The sequence below is a fragment of the Glandiceps talaboti genome, chromosome 11 (genome assembly GCF_964340395.1).
Source record: "Glandiceps talaboti chromosome 11, keGlaTala1.1, whole genome shotgun sequence".
Lineage (NCBI taxonomy): Eukaryota > Metazoa > Hemichordata > Enteropneusta > Spengelidae > Glandiceps > Glandiceps talaboti.
Window position 1 is genome coordinate 5,059,450 of NC_135559.1, and position 17,933 is coordinate 5,077,382.

The 17,933-nt window shown below is 34.4% G+C and overlaps 1 protein-coding gene and 1 long non-coding RNA gene across 4 annotated transcripts in view; both read left to right on the plus strand.

Annotated features, from left to right (window-relative positions):
* LOC144442350 (inactive ubiquitin carboxyl-terminal hydrolase MINDY-4B-like) overlaps positions 1 to 15,380 on the plus strand; it is a 47,705-nt gene extending 32,325 nt beyond the window's left edge. For 2 of the 3 annotated variants that reach the window (XM_078131667.1, XM_078131668.1), the window contains 9 exons: positions 605 to 732; positions 7,550 to 7,718; positions 8,210 to 8,275; positions 8,873 to 8,943; positions 9,625 to 9,775; positions 10,218 to 10,304; positions 10,674 to 10,872; positions 11,873 to 11,972; positions 12,467 to 15,380. In XM_078131667.1, coding sequence (XP_077987793.1) covers positions 605 to 732; positions 7,550 to 7,718; positions 8,210 to 8,275; positions 8,873 to 8,943; positions 9,625 to 9,775; positions 10,218 to 10,304; positions 10,674 to 10,872; positions 11,873 to 11,972; positions 12,467 to 12,515 — 1,020 coding nt within the window. In that variant the 3' untranslated portion in view covers positions 12,516 to 15,380. The remainder of the gene's footprint in view (positions 1 to 604; positions 733 to 7,549; positions 7,719 to 8,209; positions 8,276 to 8,872; positions 8,944 to 9,624; positions 9,776 to 10,217; positions 10,305 to 10,673; positions 10,873 to 11,872; positions 11,973 to 12,466) is intronic. The other variant, XR_013481630.1, reaches the window with a different exon arrangement.
* Positions 2,779 to 5,108, plus strand: LOC144442479 (uncharacterized). The gene is made up of 3 exons (XR_013481637.1): positions 2,779 to 3,074; positions 3,793 to 3,877; positions 4,309 to 5,108. It is a non-coding gene; the product is annotated as an uncharacterized LOC144442479 (long non-coding RNA).
* Positions 15,381 to 17,933: the final 2,553 nt, after the last annotated feature.

A 17,933-nucleotide genomic window follows, 5' to 3' on the forward strand; every position in this document is an offset into this window, starting at 1 on the left:
AATTTTGAAGTGAGGAATTGATTCAGTGTATAACTAATTCTTCAAATGTCTGTTGCATTAAATTGAAGCTATATACAGAATAGGCAATAGAAGATATAGTTTTGTGTATTTCAAAGTGTCTGCCACCATCAATAAAAATTCATTTCTTTTTTATAGAAAAATTTAGTTCTAGTGGGATTTGAATAATTACTTTCAGACAGTCATTTTTGCTTCTTTTTATTAGCCAAAGTTACATGATTGAGATGAGAAAGTTAATATATTTCTGTTTGAATGTAGATAAATTCAAAATAAGTTGTTTGCACAAATCTTTACAACTGGAATAGTTATTCATGAATGTTTAGAAACAGACACAAATTAGAATGTTATTTCTTATTTTTTACAGCGTGGTTATATATGTTCTATAATATTGTTGTTTTTAGCACAACTGAACTGTTTTTTATATAGTGCTTTCCTACTCTGTGCTCAAAGCACTTTACAATTTTTACTCCTGGCACAGATCTATAGTGGCACAGTAGCCCTTTATACTTCCTCAACACCCTGGGGAGCATACAATCCATTGCAGTCTTTACAAGTGTTCTGAATGTGAATGTATATTTTTTTACAGCATGGTTCAAGAGGAGTTGTATACTGTGTACAGGCCCATGTTTTGAGACATTTATTGTTTAAAGATGAATCACATTCCACCACTACAATCCCACTGTCTGGTAGAAAGACAACACCCCCACCTGTAAGGTATGTGTAAGTTTTCACTACAATCCCACTGTCTGGTACAAAGAGAACACCCCCACCTGTAAGGTACGTGAAAGTTTTAACTACAATCCCACTGTGCCTTCTTATAAAAGACAAAATGTTTTACTTGTCAGTCACCACATAGTATTTATACTATATTTTATTTTGGTATTATTGGCGCTGGTATAATTATGTTATTTTCCATTATATTTGTCTTTATTCAACCAGAAAATACTCATGACCTAAGGGGTATTGTCACTATGAGTTACTAGACTAGTAGTAACAAAGCCCCCTCAGGTCACTCGTATTTTCCTTGGTTGAATGAAGAAAAATGTTGGTAATAACACCGAGGTATTTTGGATGAGACACTCACAAACAGTTTATAGCTATCAGGCATAATTTTTTCACTTGGGGAAACTTCGCAAAGTGTACTATTATATTATGGATGAGTCTATCTCACATACATATATCTGGCAGCAATACTTTGATCGGAAGGGGAAAATCGTTGAATTATGGATGAGAATATCACACATACAAGTTGTGTATAGAATACATAATTCCAAACCAATATCAGAATAAAATAGTGAGTGTGTCATTTGGATTGGCGTCTGTGTTCATGCAAGTCTATCACTTTAGAAATGTCAGTTTGGTAATTTACATGGTACATGACAACTGGATCATTTATCTCTTGTTACATAGCTACGCGTGATGAATGCTGTATTTTCAGTACGTAGCGTGTCAGTGATTGTTGGGTTTCAAAAGACACTGAATGTGACCTGAATATGTTATATATGACTGTTTTCATAGAAAACGTACTGTAATATGTAAGCATGGATTGATAGTATTATACTTAGTAGACTAGTACACAGTGTATGCTATAAACAGTATATATTTAGTACACATGGGTGGGGGGGGGGGTAATTAAAGGAATAGTAACACAGTAAGATGAAATAAAGAACAAATATTATATATAAACAGAAGTAAGCTACACTACAAAAAATTAATTTCTAACAGTAAAGCACAGACTAAAATAGAAATAGTACATTTCAGAAATATTGTATGTAATGTGTATATTCTAGTTGTAATTTTAATATGACAGTTTCATCAAATCATTATGACATTCTGTATTTTCAATAACTGTCTGAGTCTGTCCATCATTGAATTAAATTTTGATTATAAAATAACAGTTTTTCCCAAAGGAATGGTTTGAATATTAAAGCAGAAAGTTTGTTTGGAAATGATTGCTGCATTTTGAATACTTATTTTCAGTAAATCTCTTAGTTGCAGTTTGAATTTTAATGATACAATAACAGTAGCTCTATAATAGTCTGAAAGAACTTAGTCATTGGTCTGATTATGTAACCACTTAGGTTGGAGTATTTTACATGTTAGTGGAAACAACAACAGATATTTCAGGTTATTGGAGCCCCCCCCCCCAAAAAAAAAACAAAAACAAAAACAAAAACAAAAAAAAAACAAAAAAAAACAAAAAAACTCCCCCCCCCCAAAAAAAAAAAAAAAAAAAAAATGAAAAAACTAAAAAACTAAACATAGATATAGAAAAATAGAAATAAAGTGAAATGATAGAAATGTTTATTTCTTTATTTTGAATAAGTGTCCGTCTTTGCAGATCCAATTTTATTCTTAATGATAAGATAATGTAGACTCCCTTCCTCAAAAAATGGGGAAAAAAATCAAATCAAATGAATAAAAAATAAACATATCAATTAAAAAATCTATAAAATTTAGAAAAAGGATGTACATTATTAGTTCATGACTGAAAAAAAAAATTGCAGTACATGTACATATAGTGTGTTTGCTAGTGTTTTTTGGCAAAACAACGTCTCTAAGTTTGTTTTTAATAAGTTTCTAGAGATTTATTTCAAGTAGTAGTGTTGATTTACAGTCCGTCAAGAGCTTCATCAGTGTAAAAATGAATATTTGCTTTTACGAGAGGTGAGATCAGATTAAAACAGTAAATATATAGCTGTGTCGTGAGTGCAAACTTACTATTATGGTAATAGATGGAAATTTCCTTAAAAGTACACATTTATACAGAGATTATGTATCTGTTTTTGACTAGCTGTAAGCAGTTCCCGTCATGTCATCGGGATGGACAGTTCACTGCCACACGCTCGACCATTCAGTGAACTGGAATCTTTCAGCGTCACGAAATATCATGAATATTCATGAGCACGGCTCACCGCCATTCTTCCCCAAGTCTTCGGAACTTGTCGGCAGAAGTTTCGCCCTTTGTTTAAAAGATTCGGTAGTTTTCGGATGTAAACATGCCACACGTGCCACTATATACGACGTACGAAGAAAGATGGCAACTGCTGAAAGCGGTAAGTACGAGCTCGTACGAGTTATCATCCCTTTTTGACCTATTGATCTGTCTGGCAGCGAGGTCAGATTTTGCTCAATAGTCCGTGCTAAGTTCATGGGTACATATGTAAGACTAAATGTCTTTTTAGAGGTTTTCCTTTGCATATATCGCTGTAGTCAGTCTGAAAGAGGATTTTCCAAGCTTTACAACGAGGGGTCATAATTTTTTGTCGGACAATGGGGCGCGATGGGGCGCGTTTTTTCGGGAGCAGTGTAAATTCTCGGTGATCAGAGCGAGAGTGTCCACGTATTCAACACTGTGTACTATGTGTGACACGTTGTTTGTCACTGTCAGCCTAGCGCCTGTTGACTTTCTTGGAGTAGATTTGTTTTGGTGAGGGAATAGCTATCTGAGTTCTAAAACGAATTTCTTGAAAACGTAATCACGGTAACGTAAGCCTTATTTACATGCGTGATAGTGGATGAAAGCTTCGTTGTGTTGTGTGGTCATTGTCGATCGATCGTCGGATATATGCGTGAGTAAATGGATTTAGATGCGTAGACGTAGACGTACATCGTATGCAAAGCATGTGTATACAATCGTAAATGTAATCATATGTTGACACTTGGTAGGTAATGACAATGTAACTGTTACAGATAAATTATTTGTGTCAATTTTTGCCAGCTGCTTTCAATATTGGTCTATAGAGTACTAATGAATTTTTTTTCGTCCGACAGCATCATCGTCAGTCTTACTAGCACCATCCACAGAGCCAAAGCAAATCGAGCCAGGAGATATCAAAATTGAGACTAGTGTAAGAGGGTATGTGAGACATATTTCCGATATCACGTACTGCAATATCTTATTATTACTTTGTGTCACTTGCTTATGATCTGACATAGTAAACATGCACTTGAAACCAGGCCATAAAACAAAATGTAATCCAAGATGTGATAATTTTAATAGTAGTAACAACAGCAACAACAACAACAACAACAACAACAACAACAACAACAACAACAACATATATGGTTGATAGTACTCTGATAACCATCATACCCAGCACATTATGTTACCAGATTTGCCCGAGTTCCAAAGTTAACAGAATTTTACTTTGAGTAATGTCATTTTGTAATGTGTATCATCTTAGTTATTTCTATAAATTTATTCTAGTTAATTTTATCTGCTGTGTATGCATGGTTATATTTTATTATGATCCATACAAATGTTTTTCTTTTGTTTTGTTTTTATAGCTATCAGGCTCTCTGTGACTGTCCCACAAGTGTATAGATGGATTTACATCCGGAAGTCGACAACCCTCATGATCTAACTGCTATTGATGAATCCAGATTAGAAGTAAACAAGAAACTTGTTGAAACAAAATAGGCGAAAAAAGAAAAACACATTGAATTGTACGAGGAAGTCGATGACATTCTCACTATTGAGATAGTAGAAATAAACCTTCAATCTAAAATTTAAGTTGCTGTGATCACAACAGTCCCATATGGATACATTTACAAAAGGACAGTCTGTTTTTCAACTCACTTCATAAATCTTCTCCAGGAAAGAACATTATCAAACTCCTGTACATATTTGGTGGTTTGTAACACAAAACTCAATCTCTTCTTTTTGTCTACTTCTAGCTTGGACTATTTACTAGGTTGGTCTTGACTATGTCCTTGTAACATATACCAGGATTAGTGCAATCTATTTCATGTAACAATGACAGCCAATGTAGGTACCACAAAGTTTAGTTGTGATATTACCATACCAAACATGTTCCTCAATGATTGGCTTATCTGTTCTATTGAAGTAGTATCTGGTTGATGATTCATTCAAACTTGACTTGTTTTTGAGAAGACTCTTATGGCTCATTTATAAGTTAAACACTTCATGGGGGCCATGAACTGTCAAGCTTTGGATAAACGTAAAATGATGTAATGTGAAAGATAACAACAACTCTCTGCAGTTGTATTTTCAATACTTTATTTAACATGGAGAAAATAAATAAAAATGAATATGTAATATATATATGTGGCTAATAAAATATATAAATACATAAAATATATCATCTGCTTCAGTTTACACTTTGTAACATGTATTGAAGTTCACTTGTTTGCAATGGTCCTGAGTCCTGCTATAAATAGTTTTCAGCATGTCAGTCAATATCTTCACATTTGACTTTATGTAGAGGAAGACTTTCATCTTGTACAAATGTGCAATTTTTCATCTGTTGACAAGAGAGAACCAGAAATTTAAATTAGACATTGATTTCAATTTAAATCACTTTTGAGTAATATCACGGGACAATTGTGGAAACTGTTTCCAAACAAAACAAAAATATAGGTGTGCGTGCAAAGTCTTGCATATGAGATAAAATTAAAGTTTTGATGTGATGGAACAAATCAGGTGATTTGTTACTAATTGTCAGTCACGGCCAACAAACAAGAAACCCCTGAACATCAACCAAATAAGTGTGCTGATTAGTATTTCTTCACACTAATACATGTTAAAGAAATATCGTTTCAATGGGTACAAAATACTTATTTTCACCAAATACCATATCACTGTTTTATCAGCATAAATATTGATTCTTAGTATTTCCAAGTCACAATAGTACCCACATTTGAATTTATATTCTCAACAAAAATATTTCGATCAATTTAGAACAAATTACATTAATTACAATCAATTGAAATCTTACCCTTTAACACGTTTTTTGTTTATACAGAATGTTATTCCTTAGTTCACAAACTTACGTGTTTTAGCCAGTTATAAAAGATAATATACACATTTGCCTGTGCTAGTCGTCGCCTCGCTCCGTAGCACTGAATACACCCGTACTGATAGGAAACTGTGAATGCCTATCTGGCACTTGCTCTGATGTTGCGAAATAATCAGTACATCGGTTATAGTATTGCTCCGGTTCGGAGCAATGCGACGACTTTCGTTTTAGATAAAATGTAGCAAAAAAGGCACGAACGAACGACTATCGACAGTGTACTAGTGACAGTGTAGTCTCGAGTCCCAATCAAGTAGCATTGTGTTGAGAGGTGTTCAGTTTGACAATTTATCCTTTAAAAAGTTATATTGACAGCTCTTTTTTATCCAGCATGTAGTCAAAATTTAAAACTGAGAAAGAAGAGTACCATATTTACCCTGATTTTAAAAGCTCAGCCACGCCGAAAACTCCCGTAAGCCACGAACCATAGACGCCGTAGGGTATTGACCATTGGAGTGCTCGACCATATGTAGACAGGAAGTTAGGCGTGGAGTAATGGATATAAGAACAAACGCGCGTAACCTCTGACCAGTTGACTGAAAAGATGACATCATCGATCCTCTCATTGGCTACTTGTAATGTCCATCCCGATGACATGACGGGAACTGGTAAGTTTAGATACATGCACATCACGCAAAGTTACACTTGTAGTAGATGACAGTATTTCCTTACCGGGATGTGTGAAGATTTCCAGAAAAAGAAGCAGGCATTTACTTAGGCTACAGTTTCATTTTAAAATACCCTACAACAGTTTGATGGAGGTTATATTTTCATGTGTATATATGTGACTGTGTGTGTATGTGACTGTGTGTGTATGTCACTGTGTGTGTATGTGACTGTGTACGTCACTTTCTGTGTGTGTTTCACTATGTCAGTGTGTGTGTGTCACTGTGTATGTATGTGACTATGTGACTGTGTACGTCACTTTCTGTGTGTGTGTCACTATGTCAGTGTGTGTGTGTGACTTACTGTGTCACTGTGTGTGTCACTGTATGTCACTGTGTATGTGTGTGTGTGTCTCTCTCTCTCTGTTTTAAAGATGGATTTTACTGTAACTTTTGTCAAATGCAACAAGGATTAGTTATTAGATTTTAGTGGGGATCCAATTCTTGTATTAAAATATTTGGTTTACATTGAGATTATACAATTGATATATTAGCAATATGTCCCCTCCAAGGCCATACAGTGCCCTCTGACCCTAGCGACATGTACAGTTCCCTCAGACCCCAGCCACTCATACAGTGCTCTCTGACCCCAGTGACCCCAAAGTAACACCCCTGTCCCACTATTGCTAATCCCCTTTAAGTGTTTTTATACTTTATTATCACATTTAGCTACTCAGAAATGTTTTGCTAGATCTAGATGTCAGTTTAATAGTGCTATTGAAATAACCAAGAGGACAGAGTCCAACAGTTGGTGTACATGTGAAAATTGAGAAACATTAGCGATGTGTTCAAACAAGCCTTGCTGTATTGCTTTGATGGATTGACTGTAAAATTAAAACACACAGATTTGTTTTGAAACTAGGGAGTAAGAGTTAGGTGAGGGATATGTAGATACAAATACAAATATCAAAAATAAATGTATCTAAAATAAAATATATAAAAATAATGAATACTAAATATATAAAATCTATAGATAAAACAATAGGGTTAGATACCTAAGACAATATTGATTTTTATCGTATGTACTTTGTATGGATTAATTTACAGTAATATGAAGCCAAGTGAGTTGGAGAGAAGTATAGCCCTAGCCAAAGCCCTGTGTGAAATACTATGGCGAGCTGGTGAAGAGAAGAAGGTTGTCATCACATTGCTTAATACACATTCACATTTCCAAGGAACTGGTAAAGAATTCAGAACTGATGGATTCATAGAGAAGGTAACAATAGTCAGCTTTGGTCATGTCAATAGGATACCTTTATGTTTAGACATGGATGCTTCATTTGTCTTTGGTGAGAAAGCTACATGTTCCATATTGTTGTAAACCTTGATGAAATGGCTTATAGGTATGACCATGAGTACTTCCAAATCATAGTTTCAAATACATGTAACAGTTAATGATATAGTGTAAAAAAAACAACAGAGACCAACTACCATATTATGCCCTGTGAGGGCGCTGTCACATTACTGGTCTTAATAGTTGACTGATGCAGTAATGCATTGTAAGAAATTTATGTAAAAGAATTATTGTAACTTTGAGAAATTATTGTAGCAATCATACTTATGTCTTGTATCTACATTTCAAATGTAATTTTTGTCAACTAATGAAATACAAGAAGTATTGCACTCTTTGCAAATACTTGATGTGTGAATCGATTTGAATATTTTAAATGGTTTACGGTAATTTCTTTTTATCACATTCATCAACAGTTGTCTTTGTATGAATTTGATGACTATGCAGAACTCTTCAAATTTGTTAGAAGAAATATCAAAATTGTAAGTACACTTTTGTTGTCCAGTTATTCAAAAATGTACATCTTCCATAAAAAGCTCATGGAAATGCTCTCATAAAAGTAGCAAATAAAGTCACAGATTATTGAGGGACTTTTTAAGAAAATGATTGTATGGAAATATTCACATAGGGAAGAAAGAGTAATTTTGAGTGGAAAACTGATGCTGCTGTTTCATTGCGACATAAATTGATGATATACTAACTGTATGATCACTGAAACTGGTGATGTCGCTGCTTCATGGTTACATAAAGTGATAACACCCTCACTTTGTGAGCACTCAAACTGGTGATGTGATTGCTTCATGTCTACATAAATTGATAACATTGTAATTTTGATGTTATTGATTTGCAGCCACTAAAACTGCTAGTGTCAAAACAAACCTCTGTAAGTAAACTGATGTGTCAGACATACTTTACTCAATATAACCAAAGTTTAATAGTCAACTTCAAGCACAAATTGTATCTGAACCCTTCCATTTTACATACAAACACTTTAATGCTACAATTGCATATGTTTTCTATGCAAGGAAAGTTTTCAATTATTCTACCTTGAAATATTCTCATTCTCCCACTTTATATAGTTTGAAGGAGAAGAAAGCAGTGGTGTGTTGTTGTTTGTGTATAGTCTAATTCTAACCAGAGATATACATAGGTAAGACAATATTTGGTTCTATATTTAATACTTGCAGTGTGTAGTTGTGATCGCCTACAATTACTTGCAATTTCATAGAAACATCAACTTGATCTGAGTGCATATCCCTTTCACTGTAAAACATCTCTCATGAATATTCATTGAATGTGCAACCATGAATACATTGTTTCTGCTGACTCCCATGATGCAATAGCCCATAGTAGAGATACCCTACGAAGGCACAAGATCAACTTGATGTTTTTCTGAAATTGCCAATAATTGTAGGTGATATAAATTATGAATTGACTCTCCAGAATCCATAGTTTATGAAAAAATCTATTTGCTGAAGTGGTGTTACCCTTTAACACAGTTATAATTTGTACATCATTTGATACATCATCGTTAGTCTGTAAGGTATGCTGTGATGGAGCGCCCTCACTCATCGAGAGAGAGGAAGGCAGAGTGACACGATGTATCTTACAGTCTAAACAGCGGTTAATTTATGTTTATCTGTGGCATGGTACATTTCCCATAATGCACCATTCAAAATGGCAGCTTTGCAAGTTCAATATTAAGGAGGACAAACACAATCATTTGAACTCATGTTGACCATGATCATGACCTTTGTGCATCTCCCCCGCAATACTAATAATTGATAATTTTATTTAAATAGGAATAAATTACTTTGTTTTATTTTTTCAGGTTAGTCCATGATTTGGAGGATGACAAGTTATTGACACCGTATGATTATATATCATATGCTATGGTTAATCTTATGTTGACTGGCAGGGCTTGTCCTAGAATTATTGATGCTTTACTGAAAAGTGACAAGAAAGGAAAGTCCCAGGGACAGGTAAACATATACAAACAACATTAAACTTGTAGTAGTGTAGTTTTTAAGTCGAAAGTCCAAGGGGCAGGTAATTTATCCTTTAACTTGAAACACCACAAGTATACTAAAAATCCAATAATCTAGCCACATCGTCTTTCAGATGGACTTAATAACACCTGACTGAGCAAGAAAGTGTAAATATTGGAAATCCAGTATTCTATCCTTTCACATGATGTATTGTCAGCACAGTATTTCATGCAAGCTCCCTTAACCTTCACCCCATCATAGAATGTATTTCATGCAACCATAGAATGTAAAAAATGTATTAAATGTAAAATATGCATTTAATAAAACGTGTCTTGAATATCAATAATTTTATTGCAGTCCAATATACTATAATGTCATTTTCAAGTTATTTTGAATCATGTACTTTATTTATTAACTTTTGTTTATTTTGCTTTAGTTATATGCTGCTCCTGGCGTGAAAGAGCGTAGTAATATTGGTTTCCTGTTTTGGGACAAAGAGGAGGAAGATAGGAAAAGAACAAAGGTACTAGAACATCATTTTCTCTCAGGGTATTTAAGAGCTTTGGCCTGCTAATGATAATATGAAATTATAATTCTCAACTCCCTTTGGCACATACAATTTATTGCCGCCTCTGTAAGCACATATTTACATTGCAACCTCTATCCTACCAGGTCCCCAACTACACAGCTGGGTTGACTGAGGCACAATCATGGTTCAAATCTTGCCTAAAGACCTAAGCCATTCAGAAACAAACAACAGCAGTGTATACCCATAGCAATAGTTTCTGATCGTGTTCACTTTGAAACTGTTATAAATGTTGTAACTAGCAGAAATGTTGTCTTTATTTACTGAGAAACTAGCACTTATTTTTTCTTGATGTTGATATTACAGGTTGACACTGTGTTAAGGACTCCAAGATTTCCAATCTGGATCACACACATTAACAACAAACTAACTGGTGTGATGTTTAGTCCAAGTTTAGATCTGATGAGTGATTGGAGACGAGAACATCGCTTTACTCTGTACTACTACACAGGGTTGCATACAACAAAACATGATGGACCAATAGAACATGCTAAACTAAGTATAGGTATATAGTAAATGTTTTCTTAGTTTCTAGTACAGACATGCTGACGGCAACTATCAGTATTATCTTTAGCTGGTGAAAGGGAACCAAAACTTCATTGCAAATCTCTTTCAGTAAATCATCAATGATATAATTTGGTAAAGATAAAATGAAGATGAAAAAACACCGATGTGTTTGCTTGAATGACGTGAGCCGCGGAAAGACTTTATGCAAAGTTGGACAAAAACAACAATACAACAGTTTCTGATCATGATACAAAAGCAACAGTGGGTGCATTTGATGTTGGTTCACATGATGCTTTTATCAGTCTGTTTATATCTGTTATAGTGTAACAGTAACACGTGTACTCAATGTTATAACGTGTACAACTACAGACATCAGACCCTTGACAAACAGAACCTATTACGAGTATGGAAAGTAAACAAATGAAAAATTGCATTAATAACACTTGCATGTTGGAACAGCAGAGACTTATATCACATTTCATGGTTTGATAAGAACAGTTTTATGGCCTCTTTGCATGTACATGAATTGCTATGAGAACTTCAAATATGTATGTGAATGTGAACTATAATGTAAAGGGGTCATAAAACTGTTCTTATCCAATGATGGAATGTAATTCTTGTCTCTCTGTATTTCCAACATGCTGTGCCAAGATTTTTAAATCCAATTCATTTGTTTACTTTCCCTGTTTGTGACAGGTTCCGTTCATCAATGGTCTGATGTCAGTGGTTGTAGTGTTCTATCAATAAACAGAGTCATAGGAATTGAGCTCCTGTGGTGTTTATACTTTGCTAAATTACCAACACTAATTACATTGTATGTCTTTGCATAAACCTTGTCTCATTCCTACAAGTAAGCAAATAAAGTGGGTTTTTTTCCTGAGTTGTATATAAAGCCCCACAATAAAGATTACAAAGTACACTTTAAAACTAAAATATTGAATGTGTCTGTTATTGTTTGTTTTTTAATATTTCTTGTTTGATATTGACTTGTTGTACAGATACCCGTGAGAAAACTGGAATTCAGTTCGTAACAAAAAGTTATGCTACGTCTGAAAGGGAAAGGAATAGGCCAGTATTGGAACATGTAATTTACACAAAGTAAGTTGAAGTGTTGAATTAACACACACACACACACACACACACACACACACACACACACACACAACACACACAACACACTCACTCACCCACTCACTCTCACACACACACACACACACACACACACACACACACACACCACTAGCTGATACACACGCACGCTCACACTCATACACATTCCCACACAGACACACACAGACACTCGTACCCACATTCACACACACACACACACACACACACACACACACACACACACACACACACACACACACACACACACACAACACATTCATCGCTTGATCTGTGTCCCGCTCTCCCTTTCTGTCTGTTTTTCTTTGAATAGCTGAAGAGACCCTTTCTTATAGCATTCCTGATTTCAGTAGCACCATTGAATTATTTCTCATTTTACAGTTTATATAGAATCAGATGAAAGTGATTATTGTATTTATACCTCTAGTAACCCAAATTGTTTTTCTTCTATTTTCCCCCACTAGATGGCCTGGAGCTGAGATTGACTGGCATGGTATGATGCCATTTGTATGAGAGAATTGTACAAAGTTATCAGACTATCACTTTATCATACAAATTCAGAATGTAGATTGTCTAAAATTTCAGTGATTTGTTCATTTTTGCTATTAATGTCTTTATCCAGCACATTCTAACTGGTGTGTGTGTTGTTTGGTTTGGGTATGATTAGAAAATTCTGTTACTTTAAACTGATTTTGCTTTGCTGTGGCATGTACCTTTAATGAATTGAAGTCATTATTTTAGTAGAGCAATCATTTATTGAAACCATATCATATCAAAGCATCATAATCAAGTTTGAACATTGAGTTAACAAATACAGATACTGACAACAGATAAGTGAAAGATCTTTAGCCAAATACTTACAGATACTGACAACAGATAAGTGAAAGATCTTTAGCCAAATACTGACACAGATAAGTGTAAAATCTTTAGCCAAATACTTACAGATACTGACAACAGATAAAGTGAAAGATCTTTAGCCAAATACTTACAGATACTGACAACAGATAAGTGAAAGATCTTTAGCCAAATACTGACACAGATAAGTGTAAAATCTTTAGCCAAATACTTACAGATACTGACAACAGATAAGTGAAAGATCTTTAGCCAAATACTGACACAGATAAGTGTAAAATCTTTAGCCAAATACTTACAGATACTGACAACAGATAAGTGAAGGATCTTTAGCCAAATACTTACAGATACTGACAACAGATAAGTGAAAGATCTTTAGCCAAATACTTACAGATACTGACACAGATAAGTGAAAGATCTTTAGCCAAATACTTACAGATACTGACACAGATAAGTGAAAGATCTTTAGCCAAATACTGACACAGATAAGTGTAAAATCTTTAGCCAAATACTTACAGATACTGACAACAGATAAGTGAAAGATCTTTAGCCAAATACTGACACAGATAAGTGTAAAATCTTTAGCCAAATACTTACAGATACTGACAACAGATAAGTGAAGGATCTTTAGCCAAATACTTACAGATACTGACAACAGATAAGTGAAAGATCTTTAGCCAAATACTTACAGATACTGACACAGATAAGTGAAAGATCTTTAGCCAAATACTTACAGATACTGACACAGATAAGTGAAAGATCTTTAGCCAAATACTTACAGATACTGACACAGATAAGTGAAAGATCTCTAGCCAAATACTTACAGATACTGACACAGATAAGTGAAAGATCTTTAGCCAAATACTTACAGATACTGACACAGATAAGTGAAAGATCTTTAGCCAAATACTTACAGATACTGACACAGATAAGTGAAAGATCTCTAGTCAGCTCAAAATGCCAAATATAAGAATAATTGAAGAACATGATAAGTTTTGTGGCAAAAATGTAGAAAAGTGGAGTGACTTTACACAAATGCATATTTGTAGCAAAGCTAGGGAGTTAGGGTGAAAAGGTTAGGTTATAAGGGATACCAGTAAGGTTAGACCCCATAATTATATAATTTGTAACATCGATAGTGGTTGCCCTCTGCTCTATGCTTGCCCTAATGTCATTTACAGTAGGTATAGTAGATCTGCAAAGCTTATCAACAGAGACAGTACTTGTATACATTATCTAGTCCACAAAACCTCTAGACAGTGCAGCTTTGTCTTCAGTACAGACCCACAATAGGAACAGAAGTGTAGCATAGTTGTAAACCATAGCCTTTTACGATACCGTCCAAAATGCACCTCAGTGTCGCAGTAGAAATATCAGGTCTGGTGTGCAAGAATGGAATATAGATGAGCTCAGTGGTAGACAAAAAATCAATTCAAACCAAAAACCACTTTTTCTCAATGTAAAGTATTTTCAGTAAATTCATCAGACTTGTATAGTATATACTTCCATCCACTTTTTTTTTATAATCTTGCACATTAATACGTTAATTAGTCTAGTATGGGGATTGCATGCACTTTACCAATAGAAAGCTGTCTTTATGTGAAGCACTTTGCCAAATTAATCTATCAATCTAATTGTTTAGAAATATTATATCCGTCTTTCAATGTAATAGAAATATTGCTGTATACTTAAAAAATAATTGTTGAGTTTTGAGAAAGTAAGGAAATTGTTGTAGTTTGACCGTCCAGGTGTAAATTGTAACAAGTTTAGTTACGTTTGTAGACTGTCCAGACCTGATGTAAATTGATAAAGTTACATCTTTATTTTCAGCATTCAGATTTGAAGATGTTAAAAGTCAGATTTCAGACAGACGCCAAATTTGAAATGTGCCACATATACAGTTGCATTATTAAATGTTAAAAGTCAGATTTCAGAGAGAAGCTAAATTTGAAATGTGCCACATACACAGTTGCATATTAATTCTGTTTTTACACACAGACCTTCAACAGTGTCACACTTGGTTATTTTGAGAACCATTCTTAATAGATTATGATCATACTTAATGCTGGTAGTACTATACACTACTGTTAAACAGAAAGGTTGTTTATTGCAGAATAAATACTAGTTTTCATTGCTTTACCTAATCAAATCTAATCCATTCCAAAACAGGGAACAATTATCGTACTCACTCACTATTCTGCATATAATTACAATCATTTGGGGTTGAGTTGTAATGTTCTTTTCTTTCATGAAACAGATCTAGATTTAGTTATAATTAACAAATGTCAAGTTTGTAACATTTCAATCACTGCAGTTGGTGTTGAGTTGTGTTCTTAATATAACATGTTTCTGTTTTGTTTTAACATTTACACCATTCAGATAATTATTGTAAAAAAATTTTTTGAAAGAATTGTACAATCCATGTGAATATGTAGATATATATTTCAACTTTTGGCTTGTAACAATCAACCAAGGAGACTCTAACCATCAGTTATATTATATCTGATTGCCGTCCACTTATACTGAAAAAAATGCTGTTATGGGATCTCTCCTAATCACCCCCCCCCCCCACCACACACACACACACACACACACACATACACTTACAGAGAGAGAGAGAGAGAGAGAGAGAGAGAGAGAGAGAGAGAGAGAGAGAGAGAGAGAGAGAGAGAGAGAGAGAGAGAGAGAGAGAGAGAGAGAGAGAGAAACATAGACATATACTTACATACACACATATACACACACGTACACACATGGAAAGAAAGACGTATACATACATACATAAATACATACATACACACATACACATACATATATACACATATGTACGTACATACATACGTACGTACGTACGTACGTACGTACATACATACATACAAACGTACATATGTATGTCGTACGTACATACATACATGCATGCATGCATGCATACATACATACATACATACATACATACATACATACATACATACAGACAGATAGACATAAGGACAAACAGGCAGACATGTACACAGACACGTATGTATACATGTGCAGTGCCATGGTAACAATGTCAGGAGTGCCCAAAATGGCAAATTTCAGTCTACCACCCAATCAGTACCTTGCAATCTTTAGAGAGCTTCCAAGGGATTTTACATTGTGTCTATATCAGATAGCAACTAGTGCTTCCAAGGTGTTAGGTTTGCAACAATTTCATTTAAATAATAAAGCCAAAGTTAATATTGTTGTTATATCTTTCTGATGTATACAATGTATTAAATTGTTGTACATTAATTAAAATATTTCATGATCATGAAAATTTCCATTGTGGCATTTGTGTCAGTTTTGTGGATGTTGAAAATCAGTCAGTCAAATAGTTTACAAATAGTTTAAGATTGGTAGGAAACTCAACCAGGACTATTATAGTATATTGATTGAATTTACAGATTGAATAACTTCCTATTCCCTGAGTTGGGTAAAAACAAGGAGTGATTTAGAATTTGATTTTATTAGCCATATGGATGAGAATTTGGTATTTATTTTGGATTTTGAGTTGATGTAACAGCTTCACCATGTTTTTCTGCTTAAAAAAATAATGTGAAATAACATATACCAAGTCTATGTTTGCAACTCAATAAACTGCAAAACATTAAACAATGTGTAAAATGTTTGTTATTGTACGTACAATAACAAACTTTTTGCACTTTTTGTATCTTTTTGCAATGTATTGAGTTATGAACATGGACTTGGTATATGTTATTTAACATTATTTTTTTCAAGTAGAAAAACATGGTGAAGCTGTTTTATCAATTAAAAATCCAAAATAAATACCACATTCTCATCCATATGGCCACTTTAAATTCAGAGATCAGGGGTGTGTGTAATTATACATGCTCAAGGAGCCTCAGGTTGGCATGACATTGCTGACATCACTGGGGAGACTTGGGTCACATGAAAATAAAACACATTTCTTTGCATTTGGGTAATCCAGGGAATCTATGAGGTACACACATTAAATGTGTCATTCATGATAAATATATTGGTCCATCTTTCCAAATATTTTCGACAGTTTTGACAAAAAGTGAAAAATTATTTCCTCACTAAATATGGAGAGTGCTCCTCAAAATATGGTATAATTCTTTTGGAATTGATAAAAGTAACCAATCACATGTTCCCATCTTGGGTCAGGTCAGGTCAGGTCCCAGTAACCATGACAATGGTTTTGATCCTGTCATGCATAGGAGGATCTGTAGTCGACATGATGTAAAGTTGCAACCAAGTAACTATTATTATGATACCCCTACCACAGTCCCCTCAATCTCAAATTGGTTCATACCATTATAAAAATAGGGGTGTCAAAACCATAAACAGGTGTCCATTAGTTGTTTTCATAGAAACAGATCAATTATTGCACTCGTTAATTTTTTCATTAAAATATTTTTGCATATATAGAATTTTTAAATGATATTTCTCATTGAATTTTGTTAACAATGAAGGCGTCTTCATAAATTTTTAATCTATAAAAAGCAAATTCTAGCCTTTACCTACCCTTACATTTCTAATAAAATGATCTGTTTACAACATTTCAACAACCCTGTCATTTGCACAAGAGATAGCTATTACCAGAAATAATTTGTATAAGGAAGCCATCCTATCCAACCAATTTGTATTTGGGGGGGTGGGGGGGGGGGGGGGGGGTGGGGTGGAATTGAACATGCTGCTTTCTCAAACTGACACCCCCTCCCCCAGCTCCAATGACTAAAGCCAAAGTGTTGTCATGATACATTCATTGTTGTCATGATACGATCCAATATGGCTGCCTGGTAGCCATTTTGTTTGTGAATTTTCATGTCCAAAGCCATAACTCAGAATTGCTTGAACAGATCTCATTCAAAGTTGGTATTAGGACAGTGTTCTATGACATACATGTGCATATCCATTTTCGTCGTGATACGATCCAATATGGCTGCCTGGCAACCATTTTGTTTGTGAATTTTCCATGTCCAAAGCCATAACTCAGACATGCTTAAACAGATCTCATTCAAAGTTGGTATTAGGACAGCGTTCTATGACATACATGTGCATATCCATTTTCGTCGT